Here is a 21,649-nt window from a genome sequence, read left to right as displayed (position 1 = left end):
ACCTTTATCCCCTTTGCCTTTGTACAATGGCACTATGCATGCATTCCGCCTATCATCAGGCACTTCACCATGAATCATATATACATTGAATATCCTCACAAACCAGTCAATAACACAGTCACCCCATTTTTTGATAGATTCCACTGCAATACCATCCAAACCCGCCAGCTTACCGGCTTTCTTCTTCAGGAAAGTCTTCACTGCCTGTACTCTGTTTACTAAATCATTCTCCCTGACTCTCTCACTTCGCACAACACCTCGACCAAAACACCCTATATCTGCCACTCTATCGTCAAGCACATTCAACAAACCTTCAAAATACTCACTCCATCTCCTTCTCACTTCACCGCTACTTGTTATTACTTCCTCATTTGCCCCCTTCACCGACGTTCCCATTTCTTCTCTTGTCTTACACACTTACACTTACACTCCCCAAAATGTAAAGATACTCTCTCACCCCAACTCTCATTTGCCCTCTTTTTCACCTCTTGCACCTTTCTCTTGACCTCCTGCCTCTTTCCTTTATACATCTCCCAGTCATTTACACTATTTCCCTGCAAAAATCGTCCAAATGCCTCTCTCTTCTCTTTCACTAACAATCTTACTTCATCCCACCACTCACTACCTTTTCTAATCTGCCCACCTCCCACCTTTCTCATGCCACAGGCATCTTTTGCGCAAACCATCACTGCTTCCCTAAATACATTACATTCCTCCCTAACTCCCCTTACGTCGTTTCCTCTAACCTTTTTTCATTCTACATTCAATCTCTCCTGGTACTTCCTCACACAAATCTCCTTTCCTTCACTTACTCTCAACAATCTCTTAACCCCAACATTCTCTCTTCTTTTCTGAAAACCTCTACATATCTTCAACTTCGCCTCCACAAGATAATGATCAGACATCCCTCCAGTTGCACCTCTCAACACATTAACATCCAAAAGTCTCTCTTTCGCGCACCTATCAATTAACACGTAATCCAATAACGCTTTCTGGCAATCTCTCCTACTTACATACGTATACTTATGTATATCTCTTTTAGACCAGGTATTCCCAATCACCAGTCTTTCTTCAGTACACAAATCTACAAGCTCTTCACCATTTCCATTTACAACACTGAACACCCCATGTACACCAATTATACCCTCAACTGCCACATTAGTTACCTATGCATTCAAATCACCCATCACTATAACCCAGTCTCGTGCATCAAAACTACTAACACACTCACTCAGCTGCTCCCAAAACACTTGCCTCTCATGATCTTTCTTCTCTCTCTCCATCCACTTTCAGTTTTACCCTCTATCACATACTCCCACAACTCCTGCTTCTCCTTCCCTTGCTCTTATCCTCTCACCAACTCCTGACTTTACTCCCAAGACATTCCCAAACGACTCTTCTTCTCTACCCTTGAGCTTCGTTTCACTCAGAGCCAAAACATCCAGGTTCCTTTCCTCTAACATACTACCTATCTCTCCTGTTTTCTCATCTTGGTTAAATCCACACACATTTAGACACCCCAGTCTGAGCCTTCGAGGAGGGTGAGCACTCCCCGCATACTCCTTCTTCTGTTTCCCCTTTTAGAATGTTAATAAACAAGGAAAGAGGAAAGATTGACAGAAGTGGAGGGAACGAGAAGTGGGAGACCAAATTGGAGATGGAAGGATGGAGTGAAAAAGATTTTTAGGGATCGGGGCCTGAACATGCAGGAGGGTGAAAGACATGCAAGGAATAGAGCGAATTGGAACGATGTGGTATACCGGAGTTGACGTGCTGTCAATGGATTGAGCCACGGCATGTGAAACGTCTCGGGTAAACCATGGACATTTGTGGGGCCTGGAGGGAGCTGTGGTTTCAGTGCATCATATATGACAGCTAGAGACTGAGTGTGAACGAATGTGGCCTTTGTTGTCTTAGCACTACCTCGCGCGCGTACGGGGGGAGGGGGTTGTCATTTCATGTGTGGCGGGGTGACGTACGAGAATGAATAAAGGCAGCAAGTATAAATCATGTACATATGTATATATTTATATGTCTGTGTATGTATATACATGTATACGTTGAAATGTATAGGTATGTATATGTGCGTGTGTGGACGTGTATGTATATACATGTGTATGTGGGTGGGTTGGGCCATTCTTTCGTCTGTTTCCTTGCGCTATATATTATATGGTAATTCATATAATGATCTGAGCTAAAAGAAAAAATAATATAATAAATAGATTTGCTAAAGTCTTATGCAATTCTTGCTCTCATCACTGTTGGGTAATGATAATCACAAGTTTTTAATTGATAAGATGCGTATAATATGGCAAATACTCTAATATACTATATTCTTCTTATTCATACTTAATCACTGTGTATATATATTTGTTGGAGATTGAATTAGGTAAGTGATGCTCATACATGTTATGTAATGCAGTTCTGTGGGATGGCAATTGGAACATGACAATTATAACTAAACCAAAATCCTGTTGCTCCCCACGACCAAGGTTATTGTGAGGATAAGTATAATGTGTGCTCCAGCCGTGAGATCAATCAGTATCAGAACTGAGGTAAATCAACCCTCATTTATGAATAGCATGTCAGTGCTCTGAATTCCTCGATAAAACAATGCAAAAAGGAGGGAGTTAAGATACACCACACCCACTCTTCCTCCAAAGAAAAAAATGAAAATAAAAAGATTCCCTTCGAAAAACTTATTCTAAAACTGTGGTACAAACTGTGGAGAACTAGAACTGACTGAACAAAGTATCGCCCCAGCCAGTTAACGTAACATTCCGTCCCGTCAAGTCAGTGTTGACATCCTTCCCCCACGGCAGACATACAGGGCTGACGTACTTCTGAAATACCATAAACAGAACTGTGTAAGTTTCTTTCAACCTTTCCAGTGTTGTATGTCGATTCGAGGTCTTTACAGTGATTGAAAGCAATCCTCTCATTAATCAACAATTTCATTTATCAAAATAATAGATATGTAAGTATTCGGGAAGTCTTCAGAAGGAATGAACAGCTCACGTTGCATTATCCTAGCTCACTATAAATCTTAACTACGCAGTTGCATCTAATGATTCTAGCATACTATATAATAACTCAGAGGTAATGGCAATGGTAATTCGAAAACCGAATAAAGTTTAAGAGAGAAACAGAAAGAGATTACATCACTAAGAACCTGACTAAAATGCTGAAAATTTTCTAATGCCTGCGTGACAATCATAATCGTAGATTCTACCACTGAGCCTGAAATAGGTTACAGGGCTACCAAACTCAGTCTGAAATTGGATATATTTCCATTTCCGAGAGACGAAAATATTTACAAACTCTCGTGCTTGCTAATGAAACTATGATAAATGAAAATAAGATGATAATAGCAGGCCAGTGATAGGGGAGGGAAAAATATATAGATGAGAGAATTGATATTATGTTGATTGTGTCAGACATACAGAAAGATCAGTTGCGATTTAAAGCCGCATAAGAAGATCGCTGCAAGATGATAAATCCCCCAAGAATATTGGCCTGCCTATCAAAATTACAAAGAACACCATCTTTAAAGCCAAAATCAGACAAGAAGATAGTGTAAGAATTCAGTTAGGGGAAAATGGATTCGTGACACAGGAGGTACAAGATCTGCACGAATGACCCAGAAAGATGGGAGAACTTTATCTTGGGAATTTTTGACAAAAAAAAATGTGAATTCATTTGTAAGATAAAAAATAAAAAAGACGAATTTCAATGTTCCCGATGTGGGATGTTGTTTATCACTGGTTCATGCCCAGCTACAGTAGCAAATGTGTTTGTTATAACTTCTTACTGATCGTGGGAGATGATTTATATAAAGTAATTATACACCATAATCTATATAATCATACATTTTAATAAGAGTTCATTCTAGTCGAATCTTTTACAAACACAGTACAGCAAAAGGTCATGAATTCGACAGTCTGACATGATCCAGGTTTAACAGTAAACTGACCTTCAACGTGACCTTCTTGTCCAATTTAAGAAGAGCCAGGTCATGGTAGGCTTCAGGGTGGGTGTAGTCGGAGTACCAGATGATTTCAGATACACCGAAGTCTTCGTGATCTGCTCCATCAGACTGATCATTGTAATCATGTTCACCCAGACGCACGACATTAGCATTTCTGAAGGAAAATGAATTACGCATATTGTAAGTTTTAAACAAAACATCAATTATGACTTAAAGAACTATCTGAATGAAGAAATATTCCATTTAAACGCCAGTGTCTGTAACATCTGTATCAACTGTTGCACCGTTTCTGCCACAAAGACATCCCACATATCCACCTAATTGCACACACAAACAAACGATCTCTATCAGAGAAAGAGTTGTCACTTACATGAGCCTGTGTAAGTTCATGATTCCAATCCTCTTTCTAATTCAACAGGTCGGAGTAGCTGGAATGTGGCAAGTCGCCAGCAATGCCTACGTGTTTTCCCCTCCAGAACACTTGGGACACGGAGGCTTGGACGATGTCAACAAACCTCCTTAATCAGTAATGTGAGTTGCCAGAGGTTCACGATGCTGTACAACTCCTATCGATCGTATCTAATAAAAACATACTACATGCACCGTAGTGCAGGTCAAGATTACGGGAAATAGTCAGTGAAAGCGGGACATGCAAGTCTCAGGATGGTGTGTACAAGTAGCGTAGAGATATCCTCGTCAAGTTTAAACACTATAAGAACACACAAATATGGCAGTTCCTCTACTTGCACATTTTTTTTCATGACGTCTCTCAGTGATAAACACAAGATTTTCAGAGTACTGAAAACTCAACGAACAGAGCAGCATTTGTTGCAAAGGGATACAACATGATTCTAAAGAAATCCAGATCGTATACTTGATAAATACAGGGTGTCCCAAAAATGTCTACTCACTTTTTGACACCCGATAACTCACTGATTTTTTTTCAGGGTCAATTGCCAGGACGATTCACTGGCAAGGTATATTCAAGGAATTGTTAACTTAGGGGATGCTCCTTTTTGCAAGGAACAGACAAGGGCAAGAAACACAGCAGGCGCAAGGTATCTCGGTCACAGGAAACCGTTACGTAACAGGCCACCCTGTAGTGAGACACCACACCACTTTTGATTTCAAGTCGGCTTGAAGAGAAATGCATCCTTCATAATCCTTTTGCCTAAAATATCACGACATTCATTACCAGACAAATGTATTAAATGAAACATATTTCTATATTTCTTTGTTCACATTGTACGAAATTCTCTGGTCATGATTCACGGGTGGAGTTAACAGTTCCTTCATATCCCGTAAATGTTTAACTCTAGGAAAATGCCGTGACCCTTATTAGCACATTTGGCAACTGGGTTTAGAATTTAATCTTTTCATCATTAAATGTGTAAGCATTTTCGAAACCATAGTTGTGCAGCGTCAAATGCCTAATTGCATATTTAATGCGTGTAAATAATAATCCAGCGAGCTTTTTAATTCTTGTCTGTCAAGTAGTATTGTACACTAGAAGGGAAATACCTACTTGTGGATTTAAAGTATATATCTAACCAATTGACTTCGAACGGGCAAAGTACATGATTGTTTTTACAAACGTTCCTGTAAAGAGTAAAGGTTATCGTGTGTCTATTCACCAATTCCCCGTTCACTCCGCTTCCTTGACATAATTTTTTTCTTACGTACAGATCACGGAAAATGCTTTTATTTCGTACTTACTTTCTGAAGAAACAGTGTAGAGCTGAGAGTACCCACTGGTCGTTGATGAGAACACCACCACAGAACCAAGTGATGCCCAAAGGGTCTTCTTCCCCTAGCAGCGCCTGTGGAGACATCTATCATTCGCACACTAATTCCTGTCACTATATACCACATATCTTAACTAGTTATCAACTCTTTACTACTTTTAACCGCTTCTTTTCACAAGAGATGGGTTAGGTGCACAAACCGGTTGTTTAATTCGTTTATGGATGGGGTGGTTAGGTAAGAAAATTCAAGAGTTTTGAAGAGAGGGGCGAGTATGCAGTCTGCCGAGGATGAGAGGGCCTGGGAAGTAAGTTGTTGTTCGCCGATGACACAGCACTAGTAGTTGATTCGAGTGAGAAACTGCAGAAATTGATAACTGTGTTTGGAAAAGTGTGTAAAAGGAGAAAGTTGAGAGTATATGTGAATAAGAGCAAGATTATTAGGTTCAGTAGGAAAAAGAGACAAGCCAATTGGTATGTAAGTTTGAATGGAGAAAAACTTGAGGAAGTGAAGTCTTTTAGATATCTGTGAGTGCCATGGAAGCGGAAGTGAGTTACAGGGTGGGGGAGAGGGCGAAGGTTCAGGGGGCGATAAAGAATGTGTATAAAGAGAGATCGTTATCTCAGAGCAAAAATGGGTGTGTTTTAAAGAATAGTAGTTCCAATGATATATGGTTGCGAGACATGGGCTATAGATTGGGTTGTACGAAGGGTGGATGATTGCGAGGCATAGGCTATAGATAGGGTTATACGGAGGAGGGTTAATGTGATGGAAATGAAATGTTTGAGGACATGCGGTGTGAAGTGGTCTGATCGAGTGAGTAAGTAATGAAAGGGTAAGAGAGATGTGTGGTAATGAAAAGAGTGTGGTTGAAAGAGCAGAAGAGGGTGTGTTGAAATGGTTTGGACATATGGAAAGAATGAGTGAGGAAAAGATGACAAAGAGGATATATGTGTCAGAGGTGGAGGGAACATGAAGAAATGAGAGACCATAATGGAGGTGGAAGGATGGAGTGAAAAAGATATTGTGTGATCGAGGCCTGAACATACAGGAGGGTGAGAAGCGTGCTAGAAGCAGCGTGAATTGAAACGATTGGTATAATGGGGTCGACGTGCTGTCAGTGGACTGAACCACGACATGTGGGGCCTGGATGTGGATAGGGAGCTGTGTTTCCGGTGCATTGTACATGCCAGCTAAAGAGTGAGTGTAAACGAATGTGGTCTCTTTTTGAACGTTTTACTAGCGCTACCTCGCCGAAACAGGGATTAGACATGCTGTTTCCTGTGGGGCGGAGTAGAGCCAGGAATAGATGAACGTAACCAAATATGAATTTGTGCATTTGCATATATGTCTATGTATTCATATGTATATTCATGCATATGTATATATGTTATGAAAGTGTATGTATATGTGTGGTTGGGCGTATATATATATATCTATATATATATATATATATATATATATATATATATATATATATATATATATATATATATATATATATATATACATATATATATATATATATATATATATATATATATATATATATATATATATATATATATATATATATATATATATAAGTGACTGGGTTAGGGAAAATGATTTGGTAAACAGAGAAGAGGTAGTAAAAGCTCTGCGGAAGATGAAAGCCGGCAAGGCAGCAGGTTTGGATGGTATTGCAGTGGAATTTATTAAAAAAGGGGGTGACTGTATTGTTGACTGGTTGGTAAGGTTATTTAATGTATGTATGACTCATGGTGAGGTGCCTGAGGATTGGCGGAATGCGTGCATAGTGCCATTGTACAAAGGCAAAGGGGATAAGAGTGAGTGCTCAAATTACAGAGGTATAAGTTTGTTGAGTATTCCTGGTAAATTATATGGGAGGGTATTGATTGAGAGGGTGAAGGCATGTACAGAGCATCAGATTGGGGAAGAGCAGTGTGGTTTCAGAAGTGGTAGAGGATGTGTGGATCAGGTGTTTGCTTCGAAGAATGTATGTGAGAAATACTTAGAAAAGCAAATAGATTTGTATGTAGCATTTATGGATCTGGAGAAGGCATATGATAGAGTTGATAGAGATGCTCTGTGGAAGGTATTAAGAATATATGGTGTGGGAGGTAAGTTGTTAGAAGCAGTGAAAAGTTTTTATCGAGGATGTAAGGCATATGTACGTGTAGGAAGAGAGGAAAGTGATTGGTTCTCAGTGAATGTAGGTTTGCGGCAGGGGTGTGTGATGTCTCCATGGTTGTTTAATTTGTTTATGGATGGGGTTGTTAGGGAGGTGAATGCAAGAGTTTTGGAAAGAGGGGCAAGTATGAAGTCTGTTGGGGATGAGAGAACTTGGGAAGTGAGTCAGTTGTTGTGCGCTGATGATACAGCGCTGGTGGCTGATTCATGTGAGAAACTGCAGAAGCTGGTGACTGAGTTTGGTAAAGTGTGTGAAAGAAGAAAGTTAAGAGTAAATGTGAATAAGAGCAAGGTTATTAGGTACAGTAGGGTTGAAGTTCAAGTCAATTGGGAGGTGAGTTTGAATGGAGAAACACTGGAGGAAGTGAAGTGTTTTAGATATCTGGGAGTGGATCTGGCAGCAGATGGAACCATAGAAGCGGAAGTGGATCATAGGGTGGGGGAGGGGGCGAAAATTCTGGGAGCATTGAAGAATGTGTGGAAGTCGAGAACATTATCTCGGAAAGCAAAAATGGGTATGTTTGAAGGAATAGTGGTTACAACAATGTTGTATGGTTGCGAAGCGTGGGCTATGGATAGAGTTGTGCGCAGGAGGATGGATGTGATGGAAATGAGATGTTTGAGGACAATGTGTGGTGTGAGGTGGTTTGATCGAGTAAGTAACGTAAGGGTAAGAGAGATGTGTGGAAATAAAAAGAGCGTGGTTGAGAGAGCAGAAGAGGGTGTTTTGAAATGGTTAGGGCACATGGAGAGAATGAGTGAGGAAAGATTGACCAAGAGGATATATGTGTCGGAGGTGGAGGGAACGAGGAGAAGAGGGAGACCAAATTGGAGGTGGAAAGATTGAGTGAAAAAGATTTTGTGTGATCGGGGCCTGAACATGCAGGAGGGTGAAAGGAGGGCAAGGAATAGAGTGAATTGAAGCGATGTGGTATACCGGGGTTGACGTGCTGTCAGTGGATTGAATCAGGGCATGTGAAGCGTCTGGGGTAAACCATGGAAAGCTGTGTAGGTATGTATATTTGCGTGTGTGGACGTATGTATATACATGTGTATGGGGGTGGGTTGGGCCATTTCTTTCGTCTGTTTCCTTGCGCTACATCGCAAACGCGGGAGACAGCGACAAAGCAAAAAAAAAAATAATATATATATATATATATATATGGTCCATGGAAAGCTGTGTAGGTATGTATATTTGCGTGTGTGGACGTATGTATATACATGTGTATGGGGGGGGTTGGGCCATTTCTTTCGTCTGTTTCCTTGCGCTACCTCGCAAACGCGGGAGACAGCGACAAAGTATAATAAAAAAAAAATAATAAAAAATAAATATATATATATATATATATATATATATATATTGAAATGGTTTGGGCACATTGGAGGTGGAAAGATGGAGTGAAAAAGATTTTGAGTGATCGGGGCCTGAACATGCAGGAGGGTGAAAGACGGGCAAGGAATAGAGTGAATTGGATCGATGTGGTATACCGGCGTCGACGTGCTGTCAATGGATTGAATCAGGGCATGTGAAGCGTCTGGGGTAAACCATGGAAAGTTCTGTGGGGCCTGGATGTGGAAAGGGAGCTGTGGTTTCGGGCATTATTGCATGACAGCTAGACTGAGTGTGAACGAATGGGGCCTTTGTTATCTTTTCCTAGCGCTACCCCGCACACATGAGGGGGTAGGGGGATGTTATTCCATGTGTGGCGAGGTGGCGATGGGAATGAATAAAGGCAGACAGTGTGAATTGTTTGCATGTGTATATATGTATGTGTCTGTGTGTGTATATATATGTGTACATTGAGATGTATGGGTATGTATATTTGCGTGTGTGGACGTGTATGTATATACATGTGTATGGAGGTGGGTTGGGCCATTTCGTTCGTCTGTTTCCTTGCGCTACCTCGCAAACGAGGGAGACAGCGACAAAGAGAAATGAAATAATAAATAAACAAAATATATATATATACATACATATATATGTATATATATATATATATATATATATATATATATATATATATATATATATATATATATATATATATATTACTTTGTCGCTCTCTCCCGCGTTAGCGAGGTAGCGCAAGGAAACAGACGAAAGAATGGCCCAACCCACCCACATACACATGTATATACATACACGTCCACACATGCAAATATACATACCTATACATCTCAATATATACAAATATATACACACGCAGACATATACATATATACACATGTACATAATTCATACTGTCTGCCTTTATTCATTCCCATCGCCACCCCGCCACACATGAAATAACAACCCCCTCCCCCCGCATGTGCGCCAGGTAGCGCTAGGAAAAGACAACAAAAGCCATATTCGTTCACACTCAGTCTCTAGCTGTCATGTATAGTGCACGGAAACCACAGCTCCCTTTCCACATCCAGGCCCCACAGAACTTTCCATGGTTTACCCCAGACGCTTCACATGCCCTGGTTCAATCCATTGACAGCACGTCGACCCCGGTATACCACATCGTTCCAATTCACTCTATTCCTTGCACGACTTTCACACTCCTGCATGTTCATGCCCCGATCACTCAAAATCTTTTTCACTCCATCTTTCCACCTCCAATTTGGCCTCCCACTTCTCCTCGTTCCCTCCACCTAGGACACATTTATCCTATTGTTCAATCTTTCCTCACTCATTCTCTCCATGTGACAAAACCATTTCAAAACACCTTCTGCTCTCTCAACCACACTCTTTTTATTACCATACATCTCTCTTACCCTATTATTAGTTACTCGATCAAACCACCTCACACCACATATTGTCCTCAAACATCTCATTTCCAGCACATCCACCCTCCTTCGCACAACTCGATCTATAGCCCACGCCTCGCAACCATACAGCATTGTCCGAAACACTATTACTTCAAACATACCCATTTTTCCTTACCAAGTTAATGTTTTCGACCTCCAGACATTCTTCAACGCTCTCAGAACTTTCGCCCCCTCCCCACCCTATGATTCACTTCCGCTTCCATGGTTCCATCCGCTGCCAAATCCACTCCCACATATCAAAAACAATTCACTTCCTCCAGTTTTTCTACATTTAAACTTACCTCCCAATTGACTTGTCCCTCAACCCTTCTGTACCTAAAAACCTTGCTCTTATTCACATTTACTCTCAGCTTTCTTCTTTCACACACTTTACCAAACTCAGTCACCAGCTTCAGCAGTTTCTCACACGTATCAGCCACCAGCGCTTTGTCATCAGCGAGCAACAACTAACTCACTTCCCAAGCTCTCTCATTCACAACAGACTGCATACTTGCCCCTCTTTCCAAAATAATTGCATTCACCGCCCTAACAACCTCATCCATAAAAAAATTAAACAACCATGGAGACATCACACACCCCTGCTGCAAACCAAAATTCACCGAGAACCAATCACTTTCCTCTCTTTCCTGGGGATAGGGGAGAAAGAATACTTCCCACACATTCCTCACGTGTCGTAAAAGGCGACTAAAGGGGACGGGAGCGGGGGCTGGAGACCCTCCCCTCCTTGTATTTCAACTTTCTAAAAGGGGAAACAGAAGGAGTCACACGGGGAGTGCTCATTCTCCTCGAAGGCTCAGATTGGGGTGTCTAAATGTGTGTGGATGCAACCAAGATGAGAAAAAAGGAGGGATAGGTAGTATGTTTGAGAGAAGGAACCTGGATGTTTTGGCTCTGAGTGAAACGAAGCTCAAGGGTAAAGGGGAAGAGTGGTTTGAGAATGTCTTGGGAGTAAAGTCAAGGGTTAGTGAGAGAACAAGAGCAAGGGAAGGAGTAGCATTACTCCTGATACAGGAGTGGTGGGAGTATGTGATAGAGTGTAAGAAAGTAAACTCTAGATTGATATGAGTAAAAGTGAGAGTATATGGAGAAAGTTGGGTGATTATTGGTGCATATACAACTGGGCATGAGAAGAAAGATCATGAGAGGCAAGTATTTCGAGAGCAGCTGAGTGAGTGTGTTAGGAGTTTTGATGCACGAGACCGGGTAATAGTGATGGGTGATTTGACTGCAAAGGTGAGTAATGTGGCAGTTGAGGGAATAATTGGTGTACATGGGGTGTTCAGTGTTGTAAATGAAAATGGTGAAGAGCTTGTAGATTCATGTGCTGAAAAAGGACTGGTGATTGGGAATACCTAGTTTAAAAAGAGATATACATAAGTATACGTATGTAAGTAGGAGAGATGGCCAGAGAGCGTTATTGGATTACGTGTTAATTGATAGGCGCGCGAAAGAGAGACTTTTGGATGTTAATGTGCTGAGAGGTGCAACTGGAGGGATGTCTGATCATTTTCTTGTGGAGGCGAAAGTGAAGATTTGTAGAGGTTTTCACAAAAGAAGACAGAATGTTGGGATGAAGAGAGTGGTGAGAGTAAGTGAGCTTGGGAAGGAGACTTGTGTGAGGAAGTACCAGGAGAGACTGAGTACAGAATGCAAAAAGGTGAAAACAAAGAACGTAAGGGGAGTGGGGGAGGAATGGGATGTATTTAGGGAAGCAGTGATGGCTTCCGCAAAAGATGTTTGTGGCATGAGAAGCGTGGGAGGTGGGCAGATTAGAAAGGGTAGTGAATGGTGGGATGAAGAAGTAAGATTATTAGTGAAAGAGAAGAGAGAGACATTTGGACGATTTTTGCATGGAAAAATGCAAATGAATGGGAGAGGTATAAAAGAAAGAGGCAGGAGGTCAAGAGAAAGGTGCAAGAGGTGAAAAAGAGGTCAAATGAGAGTTGGGGTGAGAGAATATCATTAAATTTTAGGGAGAATAAAAAGATGTTTTGGAAGGAGGTAAATAAAGTGCGTAAGACAAGGGAACAAACGGGAACTTCAGTGAAGGGGGCTAATGGGGAGGTGATAACAAGAAGTGGTGATGTGAGAAGATGGAGTGAGCATTTTGAAGGTTTGTTGAGTGTGTTTGATGATAGAGTGGCGGATATAGGGTGTTTTGGTCGAGGTGGTGTGCAAAGTGAGAGGGTTAGGGAGAATGATTTGGTAAACAGAGAAGAGGTAATAAAAGCTTTCCGGAAGATGAAAGCCGGCAAGGTAGCGGGTTTGACGGCATTGCAGAAAAATTTATTAAAAAAGGGAGTGCCATTGTACAAAGGGAAAGGGGATAAAAGTGAATGCCCAAATTACAGAGGTATAAGTTTGTTGAGTATTCCTGGTAAATCATATGGGAGGGTATTGATTGAGAGGGTGAAGGCATGTACAGAGCATCAGATTGGGGAAGAGCAGCGTGGTTTCAGAAGTGGTAGAGGATGTGCGGATCAGGTGCTTGCTTTGAAAAATATATGAGAGAAATACTTAGAAAAGCAAATAGATTTCTATGTAGCATTTGTGGATCTGAAGATGGCATATGATAGAGTTGATAGAGATGCTCTGTGGAAGAATATATATATTAAGAATATATGGTGTGAGAGGCAAGTTGTTAGAAGCAGTGAAAAGTTTTGATCGACGATGTAATATATATATATATATATATATATATATATATATATATATATATATATATATATATATATATATATATATATATATAAATCCTCCCCTCTCAATTTTTCTTAATTTTCCAAAAGAAGGAACAGAGAAGGGGGCCAGGTGAGGATATTCCCTCAGTGGCCCAGTTCTCTGTTCTTAACGCTACCTCGCTAACGCGGGAAATGGCGAATAGTTTGAAAAAAAAAAAAAAAAAAAAATATATATATATATATATATATATATATATATATATATATATATATATATGTATATATATATACATTTATTTATATTTATTTTGCTTCGTCGCTGTCTCCCGCGTTTGCGAGGTAGCGCAAGGAAGCAGACGAAAGAAATGGCCCAACCCACCCCCATACACATGTATATACATACACGTCCACACACGCAAAATATACATACCTATACATCTCAATGTACACATATATATACACACACACAGACACATGCATATATAACCATGCACACAATTCACACTGTCTGCCTTTATTCATTCCCATCGCCACCTCGCAACACATGGAATACCATCCCCCTCCCCCCTCATGTGTGCGAGGTAGCGCTAGGAAAGGACAACAAAGGCCCCATTCGGTCACACTCAGTCTCTTGCTGTCATGCAATAATGCCCGAAACCATAGCTCCCTTTCCACATCCACGCCCCACACTACTTTCCATGGTTTACCCCAGACGCTTCACATACCCTGATTCAATCCATTGACAGCAGTTCAACCCCGGTATACCACATCGATCCAATTCACTCTATTCCTTGCCCGCCTTTCACCCTCCTGCATGTTCAGGCCTCGATCACTCAAAATCTTTTTCACTCCATCTTTCCACCTCCAATTTGGTCTCCCACTTCTCCTCGTTCCCTCCACCTCCGACACATATATCCTCTCGGTCAATCTTTCCTCACTCATTCTCTCCATGTGCCCTAACCATTTCAAAACACCCTCTTCTGCTCTCTCAACCACACTCTTTTTATTTCCACACATCTCTCTTACCCTTACATTACTTACTCGATCAAACCATCTCACACCACATATTGTCCTCAAACATCTCATTTCCAGCACATCCACCCTCCTGCGCACATCTCTATCTATAGCCCACGCCTCACAACCATACAACATTGTTGGAACCACTATTCCTTCAAACATACCCATTTTTGCTTTCCGACATAATGTTCTCGACTTCCACACATTCTTCAAGGCACCCAGGATTTTCGCCCCCTCCCCCACCCTATGATTCCCTTCCGCTTCCATGGTTCCATCCGCTGCCAGATCCACTCCCAGATATCTAAAACACTTTACTTCCTCCAGTTTTTCTCCATTCAAACTTACCTCCCAATTGACTTGACCCTCAACACTACTGTACCTAATAACCTTGCTCTTATTCACATTTACTCTTAACTTTCTTCTTTCACACACTTTACCAAACTCAGTCACCAGCTTCTGCAGTTTCTCACATGAATCAGCCACTAGCGCTGTATCATCAGCGAACAACAACTGACTCACTTCCCAAGCTCTCTCATCAACAACAGACTTCATACTTGCACCTCTTTCCAAAACTTTTGCATTCACCTCCCTAACAACCCCATCCATAAACAAATTAAACAACCATGGAGACATCACAAACCCCTGCCGCAAACCTATATTCACTGAGAACCAATCACTTTCCTCTCTTCCTACACGTACACATGCCTTACATCCTCGATAAAAACTTTTCACTCCTTCTAACAACTTGCCTCCCACACCATATATTCTTAATACCTTCCACAGAGCATCTCTATCAACTCTATCATATGCCTTCTCCAGATCCATAAATGCTACATACAAATCCATTTGCTTTTCTAAGTATTTCTCATATACATTCTTCTAAGCAAACACCTGATCCACACATCCTCTACCACTTCTGAAACCACACTGCTCTTCCCCAATCTGATGCTCTGTACATGCCTTCACCCTCTCAATCAATACCCTCCCATATAATTTACCAGGAATACTCAACAAACTTATACCTCTGTAATTTGAGCACTCACTCTTATCCCCTTTCCCTTTGTACAATGGCACTATGCACGCATTCCGACAATCCTTAGGCACCTCACCATGAGTCATACATACATTAAATAACCTTACCAACCAGTCAACAATGCAGTCACCCCCTTTTTTAATAGATTCCACTGCAATACCATCCAAACCTGCTGCCTTGCCGGCTTTCATCTTCCGCAAAGCTTTTACTACCTCTTCTCTGTTTACCATATCATTTTCCCTAACCCTCTCACTTTGCACACCACCTCGACCAAAACACCCTATATCTGCCACTCTATCATCAAACACATTCAACAAACCTTCAAAATGCTCACTCCAGCTCCTTCTCACATCACCACTACTTGTTATCATATATGTGTATATATATATATATATATATATATATATATATATATATATATATATATATATATATATATATATATATATATTTTTTTTTTCTTTTTTTTTTGCTTTGTCGCTGTCTCCCGCGTTTGCGAGGTAGCGCAAGGAAACAGACGAAAGAAATGGCCCAACCCACCCCCATACACATGTATATACATACGTCCACACACGCAAATATACATACCTACACAGCTTTCCATGGTTTACCCCAGACGCTTCACATGCCTTGATTCAATCCACTGACAGCACGTCAACCCCGGTATACCACATCGCTCCAATTCACTCTATTCCTTGCCCTCCTTTCACCCTCCTGCATGTTCAGGCCCCGATCACACAAAATCTTTTTCACTCCATCTTTCCACCTCCAATTTGGTCTCCCTCTTCTCCTCGTTCCCTCCACCTCCGACACATATATTCTCTTGGTCAATCTTTCCTCACTCATTCTCTCCATGTGCCCGAACCAATTCAAAACACCCTCTTCTGCCCTCTCAACCACGCTCTTTTTATTTCCACACATCTCTCTTACCCTTACGTTACTTACTCGATCAAACCACCTCACACCACATATTGTCCTCAAACATCTCATTTCCAGCAAATCCATCCTCCTGCGCACAACTCTATCCATAGCCCACGTCTCGCAACCATACAACATTGTTGGAACCACTATTCCTTCAAACATACCCATTTTTGCTTTCCGAGATAATGTTCTCGACTTCCACACATTCTTCAAGGCCCCCAGAATTTTCGCCCCCTCCCCCACCCTATGATCCACTTCCGCTTCCATGGTTCCATCCGCTGCCAGATCCACTCCCAGATATCTAAAACACTTCACTTCCTCCAGTTTTTCTCCATTCAAACTCACCTCCCAATTGACTTGACCCTCAACCCTACTGTACCTAATAACCTTGCTCTTATTCACATTTACTCTTAACTTTCTTCTTTCACACACTTTACCAAACTCAGTCACCAGCTTCTGCAGTTTCTCACATGAATCAGCCACCAGCGCTGTATCATCAGCGAACAACAACTGACTCACTTCCCAAGCTCTCACATCCCCAACAGACTTCATACTTGCCCCTCTTTCCAAAACTCTTGCATTTACCTCCCTAACAACCCCATCCATAAACAAATTAAATAACCATGGAGACATCACACACCCCAGCCGCAAACCTACATTCACTGAGAACCAATCACTTTCCTCTCTTCCTACACGTACACATGCCTTACATCCTCGATAAAAACTTTTCACTGCTTCTAACAACTTGCCTCCCACACCATATATTCTTAATACCTTCCACAGAGCATCTCTATCAACTCTATCATATGCCTTCTCCAGATCCATAAATGCTACATACAAATCCATTTGCTTTTCTATATATATATATATATATATATATATATATATATATATATATATATATATATATATATATATATATATATATATATATATCGGCTTAGGAATGTTTTTGGAGTAAAGTCAGGAGTTGGTGAGAGGACAAGAGCAAAGGAAGGAGTTGCATTACTCCTGAAACAGGAGATGTGGGAGTATGTGATAGAGTGTAAGAAAGTAAGCTCTTGATTATTATAGGTAAAACTGAAAGTGGACGGAGAGAGATGGGTGATTATTGGTGCCTATGCACCTGTGCATGAAAAGACAGGATCATGAAAGGCAAGTGTTTTGTGAGCAGCTGAGTGAGTGTGTTAGCAGTTTTGATGCACGAGACCGGGTTATAGTGATGGGTGATTTGAGTGCAAAGGTGAGTAATGTTGCGGTTGAGGGAATAATTCGTGTACATGGGGTGTTCAGTGTTGTAAATGGAAATGGTGAAGAGCTTGTAGATTTATGTGTTTAGAAAGGACTGGTGATTGGGAATACCTGGTTTAAAAAGAGAGATATTCATAAGTATACATATGACAGTAGCAGAGATGGCCAGAGAGCGTTATTGGATTACATGTTAATTGATAGGCGCGTGAAAGAGAGACTTCTGGATGTTGATGTGCTGAGAGATGTCTGTAGAGGGATGTCGAATCATTATATTATGGAGGCGAAGTTGAAAATTTGTAGACGTTTTCAGAAAAGAAGAGAGAATACTGGGGTAAAGAGAGTGGTGAGAGTAAGTGAGCTTGGGAAGGAGACTTGTGTAAGGAAGCACCAGGAGAGACTGAGTGCAGAATGGAAAAAGGTGAGAGCAATGGACGTAAGAGGAGTGGGGGAGGAATGGGATGTATTTAGGGAACCAGTTATGGCTAGCGCAAAAGATGCTTGTGGCATGAGATGCGTGGGAGGTGGGCAGATTAGAAATGGTAGTGAGTGGTGGGATGAAGAAGTAAGATTATTAGTGAAAGAGAAGAGAGAGGCGTTTGGACGATTTTTGCAGGGAAATAGTGCAAATGACTGGGAGATGTATAAAAGAAAGACGCAGGAGGTCAAGAAAAAGGTGCAAGAGGTGAAAAACAGGGCAAATGAGAGTTGGGGTGAGAAAGTATCATTAAATTTTACGGAGAATATGATATTTTGGAAGGAGGTAAATAAAGTGCGTAAGACAAGAAAACATAAGGGAACATCGGTAAAGGGGCTGATGGGGAGGTGATAACAAGTAGTGGTGATGTGAGGAGTGAATATTTTGAAGATTTGTTGAATGTGTGAGATGATAGTGTGCGAAGTGACAGGGTTAGGGAGAATGATTTGGTAAACTCAAAAAAAGGTAGTAAAAGCTTTGCGGAAGATGAAAGCCGGCAGGCGGCGGGTTTGGATGGTATTGCAGTGGAATTTATCAAAAAAGGGTGACTGTGTTGTTGACTGGTTGGTAAGGATATTTGATGTATGTATGGCTCATGGTGAAGTGACTACATAGTGTCATTGTATAAAGGCAAAGGGGATAGAGGTGAGTGTTCAAATTACAGATGTATAAGTTTGTTGAGTATTCCTGGGAAAATATACGGAAGGGTATTGATTGAGAGGGTGAAGGCATGTACAGAGCATCAGATTGGGGAAGAGCAGTGTGGTTTCAGAAGTGGTAGAAGATGTGTGAATCAGGTGTTTGCTTTGAAGAATGTATGTGAGAAATACTTAGAAAAACAAATGGATTTGTATGTAGCATTTATTCATCTGCAGAAGCCATATGATAGAGTTGATAGAGATGCTCTGTGGAAGGTATTAAGAATTTATGGTGTGGGAAGTAAGTTGCTTGAAACAGTGAAAAGTTTTTATCGAGGATGTAATTCATGTGTACGTGTAGGAAGAGAGGAAAGTGATTGGTTCTCAGTGAATGCCCTTTTGCGGCAGGGGTGCGTGATATCGCCATGATTGTTTAATTTGTTTATGGATGGGGTTGTTAAGGAGGTGAATGCAAGTGTTTTGGAAAGAGGGGCAAGTATGCAGTCTGTAGGGGATAAGAGGGCTTGGGAAGTGAGTCAGTTGTTGTTCCCTGATGATAATTCGCTGGTGGCTGATTCTGGTGAGAAACTGCGGAAAGTGGTGACTGAGTTTGGTAAAGTGCGTGAAAGAAGAAAGCTGAGAGTAAATGGAAATAAGAGCAAGGTTATTAGGTACAGTACGGTTGAGGGACAAGTCAATTGGGAGGTAAGTTTGAATGGAGAAAAACTGGAGGAATTGAAGTGTTTTAGATATCTGGGAGTGGATTTGGCAGCGGATGGAACTATGGAAGCGGAAATGAGTCACAGGGTGGGGTAGGGGGCGAAAGTTCTAGGAGCGTTGAAAAATGTGTGGAAGGCGAAAACATTGTCTCGGAAAGCAAAAATGGGTATGTTTGAAGGAATAGTGGTTCCAACAATGTTATATGGTTGCGAGGTATGGGCTATAGATAGGGTTGTGCGAAGGAGGATGGATCTGATGGAAATGAAATGTTTGAGGACAATATGTGGTGTGAGGTGGTTGGATTGAATAAGTAATGAAAGGGTAAGGGAGATGTTTGGAAATAAAAAATAGTGTGGTTGAGAGAGCAGAAGAGGTTCTTTTGAAAAGGTTTGTTCACATGGAGAGAATGAGTAAGGAAAGATTGACAAAGGGGATATATGTGTCAGAGGTGGAGTTAACGAGGAGAGGTGGCAGACCAGATTGGAGGTGGAAGGTGGAGTGAAAAAGATTTTGAGCGATCGGGGCCTGAATATGCAGGAGGGTGAAAGGCGTGCAAGGAATAGAGTGAATTAGAACGATGCGGTATACCGGGGTCGACATGCTGTCAATGGATTGAACCAGGGCATGAGAAGCGTCTGGGGTAAACCATGGAAAGTTTTGTGGGTCCTGGATGTGGAAAGGGAGCTGTGGTTTTCGCGCATTGTACACGACTGCTACAGACTGAATGTGATCGAATGTGGCCTTTGATTGTTTTTTCCTAGCGCTACCTCGCGCACGTGCAGGAGGGGGGGGGGCTTGTGATTTCATGTGTGGCGGGATGGTGACGGGAATGGCTGATTGCGCCAAGTATGAATATGTACATGTGTTTATGGGCATATGTCTGTGCATGTATATATATGTATACGTTGAAATGTATAGGTATGTTTATGTGCGTGTTTGGATGTGCATGTATATACATGTGTATGTGGGTGGGTTGCGCCATTCTTTACATACACATGTCTGTGCACGTGTAGGCATGTATATTTTGAAGTATATATGTGTTTGTATGGACGCCCACGCATATACATGCGTATATGGAGGCTCGGGCCATTCCTCATCCACTTTCCGGCGCTACCTCGCTGTCATGGGAAAAATCGACCAAACACAATTATGAAAATGATAAACAAATAAATACACAAATATATATATATATATATATATATATATATATATATATATATATATATATATATATATATATATATATGTATATATATATATATTTCTTTTTTTTTTCTTTCTCTCTTTCTTTATTAGCCATTTCCCACATCAGCGAGGTGTGCCAAAAACAGAGGACTGGACCTCTCAGGAATATCCTCACCTTGCCCCCTTCTCTGTTCCTTCTTTTGGAGAAAAAAAAAAAGAGAGGGGAGGATTTCCTGCCCCACGCTCCCTCCCCTTTAAGTCGCCTTCTACGACAAGCAGGGAATATATATAAGCTCAAGGTTAAAGGGGAAAAGTGGTTTGGGAATGTCTTGGGAGTAAAGTCAGGGGTTAGTGAGAGGACAAGAACAAGGGAAGGAGTAGCACTACCCCTGAAACAGGAGTTGTGGGAGTATGTGATAGAATGTAAGAAAGTAAATTCTCGATTAATATGGGTAAAACTGAAAGTTGATAGAGAGAGATGGGTGATTATTGGTGCATATGCACCTGGGCATGAGAAGAAACATCATGAGAGACAAGTGTTTTGGGAGCAGTTGAATGAGTGTGTTAGTGGTTTTGATGCACGAGACCGGGTTATAGTGATGGGTGATTTGAATGCAAAGGTGAGTAATGTGGCAGTTGAGGGAATAATTGGTATACATGGGGTGTTCAGTGCTGTAAATGGAAATGGTGAAGAGCTTGTAGATTTATGTGCTGAAAAAGGACTGGTGATTGGGAATACCTGGTATAAAAAGCGAGATATACATAAGTATACGTATGTAAGTAGGAGAGATGGCCAGAGAGCGTTATTGGATTACGTGTTAATTGACAGGCGCGCGAAAGAGAGACTTTTGGATGTTAATGTGCTGAGAGGTGCAACTGGAGGGATGTCTGATCATTATCTTGTGTAGGCTAAGGTGAAGATTTGTGGGGGTTTTCAGAAAAGAAGAGTGAATGTTGGGGTGAAGAGGGTGGTGAGAGTAAGTGAGCTTG

The 21,649-nt window shown here is 41.3% G+C and overlaps 1 protein-coding gene across 1 annotated transcript in view; it reads right to left on the bottom strand.

The window, feature by feature from the left end:
• The window catches only part of LOC139759040 (venom protease-like), a 60,059-nt gene that overhangs the window by 3,876 nt on the left and 34,534 nt on the right, over positions 1-21,649 (bottom strand). Inside the window, exons 5-7 of the mRNA XM_071680942.1 lie at positions 5,705-5,808; positions 3,974-4,142; positions 2,744-2,843 (exon numbers count right to left, since the gene is read on the bottom strand). Of these exons, the coding sequence (XP_071537043.1) occupies positions 2,744-2,843; positions 3,974-4,142; positions 5,705-5,808 (373 nt within the window). The remainder of the gene's footprint in view (positions 1-2,743; positions 2,844-3,973; positions 4,143-5,704; positions 5,809-21,649) is intronic.

Source organism: Panulirus ornatus, chromosome 32, assembly GCF_036320965.1.
Source record: "Panulirus ornatus isolate Po-2019 chromosome 32, ASM3632096v1, whole genome shotgun sequence".
Lineage (NCBI taxonomy): Eukaryota > Metazoa > Arthropoda > Malacostraca > Decapoda > Palinuridae > Panulirus > Panulirus ornatus.
Note: the sequence above shows the minus strand (reverse complement) of the source record. Positions and strands in the feature narration are given on the sequence as shown.